General features: G+C 51.4%; 1 protein-coding gene across 6 annotated transcripts in view; it reads right to left on the reverse strand.

The window, feature by feature from the left end:
* Positions 1 to 12,476, reverse strand: part of RNF220 (ring finger protein 220) — a 220,569-nt gene that overhangs the window by 75,158 nt on the left and 132,935 nt on the right. For all 6 annotated transcript variants that reach the window (XM_038143853.1, XM_038143854.1, XM_038143857.1 and 3 more), the window contains one exon: positions 6,794 to 6,923. In XM_038143853.1, coding sequence (XP_037999781.1) covers positions 6,794 to 6,923 — 130 coding nt within the window. The remainder of the gene's footprint in view (positions 1 to 6,793; positions 6,924 to 12,476) is intronic.

The following is a 12,476-nucleotide window of genomic DNA, read 5'->3' on the forward strand; positions in this document are numbered from 1 at the left end:
GCAATTAACTGCTTGATCACACACCTTGGGGGATAGCAGAGCCCTTTGGAAAAGCCCCCGGGAGTGCACAGCCAGGGAGAGGGTGCTGCAGGAGAGGTACCCAGTCCCACCTGCAAAGCACGCTCAGGCACTTAATAGCACCTGTCCCCAGCATCTCCCTGGCCTGGATTTATGCCTTGAGGGGTCACCTCTGGCGAGACTCTAATAACATGACTTTATTAGCTTTCTTGTTCCTTCTTTAAGATACAGTAGCAAGGGGGGAGGAGGGCAGAAGCACCTCGGGAAAGAACGGGGGTCGTATGGATAGGAAGCAGCTGCCCTCGCAGTTCCCCTTCTCAGTGACAAGGGGGAGAGGGAGAAAAATGATGCTCCCTTGAAATTTATCATGCACCCAATTACAATGTTAATTGGCAAGTCCCAGAAATCAATTAATTCGCAAATTTTTTTCAATTAAAAATTAAGATAAATCATAAAACGTTATTAAGCAAAGGCCAAACTCTATGAACTTTTTTTTTTTTTTGTAGGCATCTGGGTTTTTTTAAAATTTAAATAAAAAAAAGAGCTGTGTTGCCAAAGCCCGATGCCCTTGAGTGCCTTTGCTGAAGCGCAGGGGGCTGTCATCAGCAGGACTGGGCTGAAGACAGATAAAAAAATATCGACCAGTCGGACACACTGCTTCTGCTTTATTGATCAGGCGGGAATTTAACTTGCTGTGCATATCCACCGTGTCAGCAAGGGCCACGGGCGAAATTAAAAGTACTTGGCTTGGAGATGTCGCCTTGATACCGGGGGGTGGGGAGAGATGGAGGGAGGGGGAAGATAGAGGGGGAGAAAGGGAAGAAAAGAAAAGAAGAAAAAGAAGAGGGAAAAAGAAGGAAGAAAGAGACAGGGATAAGTTGAGGAGCAGTGCCTGCTTGCAATCTCACTTGTTGGTCAGGGCTCCTTCCTCTCTCTGGAGAGCCCGCAGGTGTCTACTGCATGCAAGGAAGGGAATCATGTACTCCAACAGAGCATTGGAAAAAAACCCTTCACTCAAAACCATTTCTAACCTCTCTCATTGAGAGGCTGGGGGACCTGCAGCATTTGCTGCACAAGAAGTCTGGGGAAGCACCTGGTCATCAAGTTAAAGTCCCCAGGCATAAATCAAGGAGACCTGAGGCGAGAGCCATGACCCTGATGTGACACATGACAACAGAGCTAATTCAGGTTTTACACACCCTATTTATCCTGCTGGGCCTGGCAGCACAGCCACTTGTCCTTCCCCAGCAGCCGCCCACGCTGGCCCTGGGAAGGTCCTCCAAAGGTCCTTTGGGACAGCACTGTGCTCGGCAGATCCCACAGAAATGAAGCAAACACTGCCCTGGGGCAGTGCAAGGAAAGGAGCAGCTGTATTTAAACAGAGGGTTCCCTGAGCAGGAGAGGGGTGTGAGCCACATCTCATAACTTCCTCTGGGTCCTTATTGTGACCAGGAGCAACAGACCAAGCCCCTGTCACTTGGGCACACAAGGACCACAGGGATGATGTGCTTACCAACTTGTCCATTAGCAGGAGTCTCCAGTGCAGACTCTGAGGGGCTAGCATGGGATGACTTTAATCAGAAAGACCATGAAACACTGGGAAAGACTCCTGTGAAAGATGTGAAAAGTAGGACGCATTTCCATAGGTCTGGAGACATTTCTCAAGAACGGTCAATTTACCTTGTGACCAGTTTATCGCCCAAGGCCCCACAGCCTTTGTGTTTCAGCTATCTTGCCAGTTTCCTCTATATTTCTTATCCCACTGGACCCAGAGTTGCTTCTCTCCCCTGAGAAGAGCTACTACTGTACCTCTCTATATAAAGAAACCTGGAGCTGAAGCTCCTCACAGCAGGGTGAGGATGCTCTGTGCAGTGCCAGGAACTGAGGAAGCACTTTCTGCTTCTACCCCAGCCGCAAAAGAAGAGAGGATTAAGAAGAGTGAGAGGAAAAGAGCATGTGTGCAAACAAGGGAGAGGAAGCTTCAGATGGAACCCAAAGGAAGATTTAAGCCTGGGCAGAGGTGCACTGAATGCTGCTACAGGAGCTGGAGCACCATAGTCCTGGGGTTGGCTCTTTTCCTCTGACATGAATCAAAGCTGGCTCCAAAAGTCAAGCTGAATCTCCCATCTGGGCACTTCACCCTCTTTGACACAGGCATTGCCACTACATCTTACTCTGCCCTCCTTTGCCTGACACTATTTGGTTCTTTGTGACAGCATCTTTGAGGTCACAGAAAACAGCCTGCAGCACTTTCCATCTGCACCAAGGTGTGAGACCCCGCTGCCCTCTGTGCTCCAGGAAATGCTTCGTAATCACAGAAGCAGAAGAGAAATTATTCCTGGTCACACAGAAAGGTCATTAGGGGAAATCAGTAGCTCCTGAGATGCTGGATGTGCAGGGATGTGTCCCCACGCCCCCAGCAGAATGGCAAGGAGCAATGAGAGCTGCTGGCCCGGGCTGGGAGCAGGCAACAGGTGGGCACAGGCTTTGTAATACAAACATGCTCGGAATAAGTACTGATTGCAAAGGAAAAAAGAAAGAAAAGTGAAGGAGGGGAGAGTTTGCACAGCCATGGGGCACTTTGAAAACGTCATCACCCTCAGTGCTCCACCCTCTGGGTCACTGCCCAGCTATACTGACACACCCTCATCCATTTTGGGGAGGTGAAATCCCAGCTCTGAAGCATAGGCTTGCTGCTGCTAATGCAGGGGAGAATCTGTCAGCTGTCAAAAGGTGAAATAAAAACACCCCCTGCCAAATATTTTTTAAAAGGAGCATTGCATATTCAAGAACAGAATGTTATGCTATTAAAACCGCTGCATCCAAAGGCACATTCCCAACCTTCAAACTGCTGAACTCAGCAACTGTAATATTTGTAATGTGACTTCCTAAGGTTTTTTAAATGGCCAATAAATGTCTCTTCCCCAAACTCTAGAAAGAATCATTGTGGAGCATCAGCTGAGGCTGGTTCTACAGCTCTTACTTCCTCTTTTACTTCTATCCTCAAATTCATCTTTCCTCCCACCCTGAACTGAAATCAGAGACCCAAACCTGCCCTTCTCCACCCAGCCTCCCCTCCATCAGCAATGCTCTGCAGTCGCTGCCTGGAGAAAGTAGGCAGGGATTAAGGGTGCTGCTGCCCACTGCCACCCCTGCTCACAGTATTTACCTGCAGTGACACACAGCAATGCACATGGGGATATGTGTGTGTGTGTCCTGAGGGACACCCCTGGCTGCTGCTCTAGAATGCTCTAGAGTGCCCACCTGCACTGCCTAGGTAGTTCTAGGCTGGGGAAATGCAGCTGCAGCCAGAGCACCTGCTGAAGCTTGGAGCTGGGACCAGTGACAGCTCCAGAAAGAGTCTCACATTTCAGTGTGCTTTGCCTTTAACATGGATAAGGTGTAAAACAAGTGAATATACATTGAGTGAGGATAGGAGACTCACATCCAGATCAGCTTCATGCACGCAAACCAGGAATATTCATGCATTCAGCACTGACCAGCCTGGCTGAGGCACAGGGCATAGACACACACAAAGGGTCGCTGTTATTATTTCTTATTTTTACCTTGGGTGGCACTTAGCTGCTTAGATGGGCACCTTTTGCTCCCTGACTGTACAGGCAGAGCAAGGAGAGCATCCCTTCTGCCCTGCATCATGGGGCCACCCCTCACCCGCCTCCCACTCTCTGCTGCTTTGAGCCTGTGCTCTGCAAAGGTGAGCTCCAAGGCAATTTCTCTTTGGAGGAGGAATACCAACAGTCTTGCCTGGCAAGAGTTAAACCCCATAAAACCAAGGCTTGTAGTTTTGTTTTCTTTCAATTTATACCCTTCACTTAAAGGGGGGGCAGGTGGGGAGGGAAAGAGGGGGAGAAAAAAGAAAGCCAGGTGACATATTCTAAGAGGGAGCACCGAAAACGTGTTAAGCACTTCAAAATCTCATATATTCAATCGGCCTCTGGCAAGACATCTGCCTAATGTTAGCGCTTAAATATCCTTTTCCATTTTACATGCATTCAAGTCTCATTTGAGCGAAATGAAACGGTATTATTAAAGGGAGATTTTGCACAAATGGCCTGAATTTGACATGTCAAGTTCAATGAGGCTGTTACATATGTAACACCAAAAAGGGCTCGGAGGCTGCCGGCTCTTGAAACAGCGCCAGTGGCTCAGAAATGAAATTTGCATTCAGAGAGCCCTGCTTCGCTGCGTGGAGCTGTGCACAAGGCTCGGTTGGACCCACACAGCGTGGAGAAGCCGTGGGGTGAGCACAGGCAGGTCTCTCCCTATGCTTTGGGAGACTGGACACACCAAGAAAGCAGCAGAGCTAGAAACCCAGGTACCTCATTCCCACTCAAGGTAGCTTTTTCAAGGGGAAGCTGGACCCTGCACCAGGGTTGGATCCTCCTGAGTAATGTTCATCACAGGTCCAAAAGCTGGTATTTGTCCCTGGTACATGCACAGGACTGCTGAGGTATGGGTGGGTGCTGCCCATGCTAGCATGGTTCCTCCTGCCTTGCTGCATGACGCTCGAGCTGGGTTGACCTTGAGATGTCCCTGTCCTGACACCAGGATGGTCACACCAGTACTGCCCATGGAGGGAAAAAGCACTGTCCCTGTCTCTGGGGGATAGCAAACCCCATTTCCACCAGCTGAGAAAGGGGTTTGTTGGAGTGGGTGAGTTGCTTGCGGTGATCTGGGACATGGGTAGCATCATCCAGGTGGTGTCTACAGCTTCCTTGTATTTCAGCCCCTAGAAGCTCCTGGAGAAATCCCTTTTCTAGAGTTGCTCCAGTGCCCACCAAGCCTCCAGTGCTGCAAACTCAGCGGGCAGGAGAGGATCTGACTTCCTAACCCCAAGCACAGGAAACTATGATTTTGTTGCAAATCATTAAGGTTTATTAAAACTTAACACCACAAGCCATGATTGGCTGCATCCTCTTTAAATTAGAAAAAAAAAAGCAGCCCTTGGAAAGCAGCCCCCTGGTTTGCCTCTCCCCATCAGACTGATAAGTAACAGCTGCTCGGCCATTTCGGTAACAAGTCGGTATTGGCAGGGAGCGGCCAGGGCTGCCAGTGCCCATCGCGTTTATAGGCCTACATTTTATTTTTATGTTTATTGGGTTATTTGAGATCATTATTAGTTTCTCTCTTCTCTTGTTGATGTGTTCTTGCTCCTGGCTTCTCCAGGCAGGAAAGGTGGGGTTGGAAAACGGAGCTACCCACTCTAGCGAGCTGCCTGCTGGGGCTGGGCAGTGCAGGGGACTTAACTCCATCACACCCCCCTGCAAATCCTGCCCACAATTCCTGCCTTTCTTGTCTGCTGCTGCCCTGTGCCTGCCTCGGTTTCCTCCAGGACTGGGAGAGACCATCCCTATGGGGAGCTGCTGTGTTACAGATTAGCCTCCATCGCCTGAATCCATCGCCTAGATTGAACGTTATCTATCACAGTACGGAGGGAGTCGTTATTTAATAATTAATAAAGACCTCTGATTCTTCCTCGCCGCCTGCGTGGCCGAGTGGAGCGGGCCAGGGAAGCGAGGGCAAGCCAGGGAGAGCTGTCTCCTCTCTAACTGCTGCTGTTATTTAAAGGAATAATGCCATTCTTTTTCATTTGTCAGCTGGCCCACAATGGCCCTTGTCACGCTTTATGATTTAGGGTTTCCTTTCCTTTCCCATTAAACGCCACCTTCCCATCACCACTTCGCGCCAGCCAGCCTCTGCTCCTGGCTTGCAGTTTCAGTTTCACTCTGATATTGGCCCAACTTCTTTGATGGGCTCCTCCGAGCACTAATTGCTTCTGTTCATTTAAACCTGTTCACTAATTTGCAGTGGCCCTTTATTAAGTTGGATGTGGCCCAAATTACACCATAAATTACTCTTGCAAGGGGACTGGGTGTCGCGGGGGATAAATGGGCTGCCTGTTCCCTGCTTCCCCCTTCCCTATCTTCCTGAGCAACACATAGGGAACGTGGGTGTCAGCCTGAGGGTGCAGGTGCTGAATTTGGGATATCTCAATCCAGATCCATTCTGGGAGGTGTCTCCTTCTCTGAGTAAAGCTCCCTCCTGCTCCCTCCATCTGCAACAGCTATCGCTGAATCCAAGAAGATCCAAGCCAAGCAGGGATGGATTCTGCATCCTCCACACTGTGCACAGCCATGTGCACCCCTCACCCTGGCACACACACACACACACACACACACTGACACACATGCTGTCCCTCCTCTCCTACCACCTGCTGATGTAACTTTGCTTCTAGTAGGCAGTTTGATTCCTTTCCTCACCTTTTAATGACCGGAGAATTCATTAATAATTGAAATAAACATGCTCTTTCCCAAGGCTGCTGACTTTTACTAAGGCAGGGGCAGGGATTTGCCAACCCTTGGCTGCAGCCATTTCCTAAATAACTGCTAGCAGTTAAAAGGCAATTTTTTTTTTTAATAGGTGACTTTTTTGCACTGAGGGTAGCAGAAGGGAGCTGAAGGCAGCTGAGAAGCAGCGTGCACCAATGCTGCAGGGTTGCTCCATCACGGGATGTCAGCAAAATGAGAACTGCTCACTACACACATGTCTCCAGGGAAAGGGATATCTGGGACCTCCGGGAGGAATTCTGCCTGCCTTTACCATTGCAGTGAACCCCAGGGAAATGTTTCTGCCCCACTGGCTAGCACTAGATCCCCCACATCTTGTAGCTGTGGGTATCACCATCTTCTCTGCCCCACGCAAGTGCCCCAGCCAGGTCACCAGGGATGCTGATGGACCCCAGGGAGCTGCTTACCTGATGTTCAGCTGCGTGAGCTTCTCCAGCTCCTGCTCCATGTGCTCCTGCAACTCCCCAGGACGAAGAAGGACCTGGCAGATGGGGCAGATTGGAGCCTGGCTGTCAAACAAAGTTGCTTTCTTTTTGCCTGTGAAAAGGAAAAGAAGGGAAAAAGCTTTAGCTCAGATCAGCTGCCATCAGCATTGTCCGTGCCCTGCTTTGGTTCCTGTCCTAGCACAGGACTGAAATCCATGGATTTTCTCATGGTATAGCCCTATTTCTCTCCCCATCCTACAATCCCTGTGGCAGGATTTGCTCTCTTCTGCAGTGGCACAGCAACTGACATGAGAGCATCCCAAGCCTGGCTGTGGGCCCTCCAGTCTTACAGCGAGAGCCACATTCTGGAAGTGCCCCAGTGCAGACCCAGCTTCCCATCTGAGGTTCAGGTGATATGACTTGGAGTAGATGGATGACTCAACACTGCTCACTGCTCCTGTTAACTCACTATAAAGAGCCATCCTTATCCTCCTTGACACTCCTGAAGTTGGGTGGGTCGGGATGATCCTCCCTATGAAGGGCACAGTAAATCTCCATGGGCACACAATGTTGGGAGGCAGAGGAAAACCCATGGTGTGAGGCTGTGGAGATGCACTAGGGAGCAGGTCTGGATGCTCACCCAGGATTGCCCACCCTTTCCCAGGGCTGGGCTGGGGCCCCTTGTCCCCCCTGCACCACCAGCAGCTCCTGACCCCACAGCTGCTGGAGTTCTGGGTCCCCTGGGCTGTATCACCCCTGGGTGAGATTTGGGGCTGCCTGTGTACCCTAATCCCTAGCTGGGTTGAGTCTCTGGGGCAGATCTGCAAGCGACGCATTTCCTCGAACCCTCCTTACTCTCAATCCTGTCTTCTGCTTCTCTGCCCAGCCACATCTCCCTGGTTCACTCCCTGATCTGAAGCCAATTTCTTCCAGCTCAGAAACTTTATTGCCCCCTCTGTAAGGAATATACAGCATCTATTTAACATAAAATAAAACTCTAAAGCAAACAATGAAGTTCCTATAAAAGAGGGAAGCCCTCAGGTCCCCAGGCCCCCTCTCCCAGCTGTACTAGCAGCTCCGCTCATGAGAGGGCGTGCGGAGCCTGGCTCAGATGGCTCTGGCAGGGAGAAACGTGCTTTATAGCTGCCTGTTGTCATCCAGCATGAACCCTCCTGCTGGATTATTTATTTATGTATTAGACATGGATCAAATTGGTTAAATCTGAGTGAGAGGCAGTAATGCACAATAAAGCAGCCGGTGCTGGATACGAGGGGGCTGCGTGCAATGTGGCCTTCCAATCAGGAGCCAAAAGGTGCCATTTTATGGCTCCTAATGATGGCAGAGCCCAGCTAAATGAAGCCCCATTAAAGGAATAGACCTTCTTAAAGGACAAAACATTGGTGTGAGCAGCTTTACTGGGTCCCTGCTTCTCCCTGTATAACTGCCTGGCACAAGCATTTAGCAAGAGGAAGGGTCTGAAGTAAGTTTGAGAGTCACCTTGGCTTATCTTTGCCCTTCAGCAGGACAAGGTGTAAGTGCATGGTGGAAGAAGGGCTATCACTGGAATATTACTTGCCCTTTCCTTCAGCACCTCTATAGCTGATGGAAGAAACTGAGGCCTAAGGGGCAAGTTGGGGGAGGCCAGTGCTAGGGTGCATTCCCTACCTTCCCAGCTTCCCTTTCCACTGGGAATTCTCCCAGTTGCAGAGCCAGGAGGAAAACATGACTGGTCTCTCCTCAGGACTTGGGCCACTCCCAGAGGCTCCCAGGCAGATCCCAGGTGCCTTGGACCCTCATTTCCACCACTTCTGCCAGGGAGGACACACTGTTTTTTGGAAGCATGCAGCCCATGCAACTTGGAACATCTTCCTCTATCCTCCTTCCCTCATGCTTAAATAATGCCCAGAATCCAGCCCAAACCCAAACATCCAGCTCCTGCTGACCCTTGAGGGAAAGGTCGGCATTTCAGTAATTCCATTTTCCTCTTGGAGCTTTTCCACTTTTGTCTAGTGGGGGCCCAAAATAGCCCAGGAGCGTCCCCGACCACCTGCTATTTATAACCCCAACTTCACAGCAAAACAATGGAGCTGTCTGAGTCTCCCTCCCAAAATAAACAGGCAGCCTTTGAGCGGACGGGAAATCCTGCTGGATCCCCGCTGTGGGGTGTACAGATGGATGGGTAAACAGGCTGCCCTCCGCCCTGCTGCACTGCATCCCCACTCCTGGCCTGGGCCACTGCCATGGGGCCCACGAGGCCCCATCACCATCCACAGCTGTGGCTGCTGGGGCTGGGATGCTCTCAGCAGCACCAAAGGGTGGAACAGAGGTTGAGCATCCCGGTGTCTCTGCTCTACGGGAAGCCCAGAGATGTTCCTTTGCTGGAGGAGGTGATGGACTGTCCCAGACCACAGAACTGGGACTGGCAGCCTTGGGTCAGGATGCATAGTCAGGGTCCCCTGCTGGGGACCAGCTGGTACACCAGACTGGTGGGATGTTTAACCTCCTGCACACCCAAGCCGTCACGCTCTTCTTGTTCTCTGGTATTCTTCCAGGGGTTGCATATTCCTAAGCAGAGGCAACTTTGGATTTCAATGGCTGGGGCAACCAGGAGGGATCTCAGGCCATGGGAAGAAGCCTTGCTGTCTTCCATGGCTGCTCCCAACCCCAGCCCAGGCCAGCAGGAGAAATGAGCAGCAGTGGCCATAACCACCAGCTACACCAATGATAACGGTGATGAATTTGTGCCAAGGAAGGATGTGACAGCTGTCACTCCACATCCCCATGACAGCCAGGGAAGATCCCCTTGCTCCGGTGAGTGCGGGAGGCTGGTGCTTGCACTGAAACAAGGGCTTCCAGAGGGGCAGGAGAACAGGAACTCGGACATACAGCCAAGTCCCTCATGTACAGATTGCAAAGCAGGAGACAGAAGCAGCCCCGGCTCCTGGCCCAGGGGGCTGACAGCTGCGCTTTCACAGGAGCAGGGCTAAGTGCAACTGACAGGCAGAAAGGAAAGATCCTTTCCCGTGCCAGGAGGACACCTACGCAAGCCTGCCCAGGTCTGTGGGACCCGCTGCATGCCTGCAGTGCAACAGAGGCTTCTCCTGGAATGCGTCTCCCCAAATCAGCAGCATCCACATCTGCAGCATGCCCGGGGCCTGGCACACACCCACGCTGTGGTGACTTGCTCCAGGCAGTGGTACCCATCTCCATGGTGTAGGATGCTGGGTTGTGAGGAGAGAGAGAGGATGGGCACGGCAAGTCCTCAGGCTTTGTTTGTGAACGCCAGGGTGGAGAGAGATGCATACATCCCACCTCTTCTCTGCAGAGCAGGGACATCCTGATATGCAGGAGCAAACAAAGGATGCTCCATCATGTATGTGGCTGGATCGAGCTGGGGTGTAAGTGCTTATCCCTCTGGACGGAGTAGAGGGCATTGATTTGCCCAGGGCAAAACAAAAGGCCCATATCCCTGAGCAGGAGGCACCCACGCCTGCTCCCTGCTTATCCTTCCCTGCCCTGTGCCAAACCCGCTCCTGGGAGACACTGAATGGCTCTTTTCAGGCTTTTGTTTTTTGGCAGCTGTGTTTTTGTTTTCTTTGCCCCTCTCTCTCCCCTTCATTCTCTGGTTACTCGGTAGGCTCGGCTCCAGTGTTTACCCTCCGCAGCTCTGCCGTGCTTCCCTTGCTGCCGACCCCCCGCTCGCCAGTGCCAGAGAGATGAAAAGGCAGAGCTTTGGTGCTCCCGCTGTTTGCACAGTCTCCTGGGCTCCGCGGAAATGTTTAACTCCAAGTGTTGAAACCGAATATTTCCTGCTCTGAAAGCAGAGTGCTCACAGATGCACCCTGTGTGGAGGAATTTGTCCACAGGCTCTTTCGGAGGGCATCTGCAAATGGATCCCAGCCCAGGCAGGGACTGGTCCAAACCCTCCTGATCCTGCTGGGGATAGAAGGCTGGATCCTTCATTCAGTGACACTGATATGGATCCAAGATAATTCCTTTGGGAAAGGTCTGATTCACTGCAAAGCAGCTGGTAATGGGACCTGGGCTCCAGGCCGGGAGCTGGGCTCAGGTTCTGGGGACACAAGCATGATATTGTATAGGCATGGAGCCATGAAGTGACCCCTGCTCCTGCCCTGCACCTGTGCCCTGACAGCACTGCAGGGTGGCAGTGTGTCACTTGGAAGGCAGAACTTTCCCTCACAAGCAGAATGTGAACTACTGTTTTGGAGAGCATATATGTAAAAAAAACCCCAAGGAACCCAGCCCACCAACAGTGCTGACAGCACAGGGTGTGTACAGCCCCTCACCACTACTCAGCCCAGAGTAAACAATGCTCCCATCACTCAGTGAGCAAAGTTTACAAGGCATGAGGGCTCCCTCTGCACAGGAGCGCAGCAAGTTGCCAAATGAAAGAAATAAATTGTCCATAACTCCACTGCTCATCTGTACTGATGGACAGTCAGGTGCCTCCCCAGGAACTGCTGCTGTGGGTGGCATAGGCAGTGCCACCTGTGGCTCCCCATGCTGTCCTTCCTTGTGACCAGCTGAACCTTGCTCCTGTGAGGACCAGCTCTTCAGTCCCAACTCCTGATTTCTCCTACCTCAAACTCTTTTCCACTTCTCTAAGCACCAAACCCACCCTCTTTGAGATGTCTCACTCCATCTCACCTTCCTATTTCTGCTCTCTCCCTCTTAAACACTCCATCATTTAAACCAAATCAAAGCCAGTTGATCTGAAACTCTTCTGAATAGAAATGACCCAACGCTGGGGCCCCGTGGCCCCGTGCCCTGCTTTGGGGGCTGTGCTGAAATAGGTGGGTGTAATGGAAGTGCTGACACAGGCTCCTTGACAGCATTGCCACTGCCAGCGCCTGTAATAATCCCTCTGGCTGCTCTGCAACTTGCTTTCCACAGCGATTATTTTCCATTCGATGATGGGCTTGCTGTTATTTGTGTACTGATAGCAGGTATCTTGTGTGACAAGCCTCCTTTCCTTCCAGCTCAAAAAACAATAATTCAAAGAAAGCCCCATATTAGCTTGGAAATAGCAAAACACTCTCTCTTCTCCTGGTGAGCCCACGCCACTACTGATGAGGCTCACAGAGCCCTGGTGGTAAGTGGCAGCCAAAGAGGCGAGATGACAACAGTGGCTCAAGGCAAAGATGGTCCATGTGTTAGTGCAGAGCACTCCAGGATTACAGTAGAGGCAAAAAATATATGGTAATAAAGTGAGGGAGCAGGAATAATGTTGATCATTGCTCTTCCATCTCCCTGTTATTTACTGGTGTGGTCCCAGTGCTGTCCCCATGGAGTGGAATCCTGCCTGCTGGGCACTGCCTTGGATCCTGCTGGTTGGTACCAAAAGGTATAGGCACCCAAAAACCTGCAGGTGAGGTCAGGGCACCTCCCAGTCCTTCCATCAGGGCCTTCCCATCCCTCAGGCTCCTGCTGGCTCGGGGATGCAGACCTGAACTGGCTGCCCAGGATGGGGTGCCCCAGATCTGGCCCCTGCTGCAGCTGCTCTGCACAGGGCAGTGGAGATCCTGGTGCCAGAGACAGTGACAGGCAGTGAGGTGACTCTAAGTTTGAGTGCTGTGGCTGGGTTCAGTGTCTAGCCATGACTGCATCCACAGCATGACTTAACTCTGCAAACACCCCACAGAGC

This window comes from Motacilla alba, chromosome 8 (assembly GCF_015832195.1).
Source record: "Motacilla alba alba isolate MOTALB_02 chromosome 8, Motacilla_alba_V1.0_pri, whole genome shotgun sequence".
In the NCBI taxonomy this organism is placed as follows: Eukaryota; Metazoa; Chordata; class Aves; order Passeriformes; family Motacillidae; genus Motacilla; species Motacilla alba.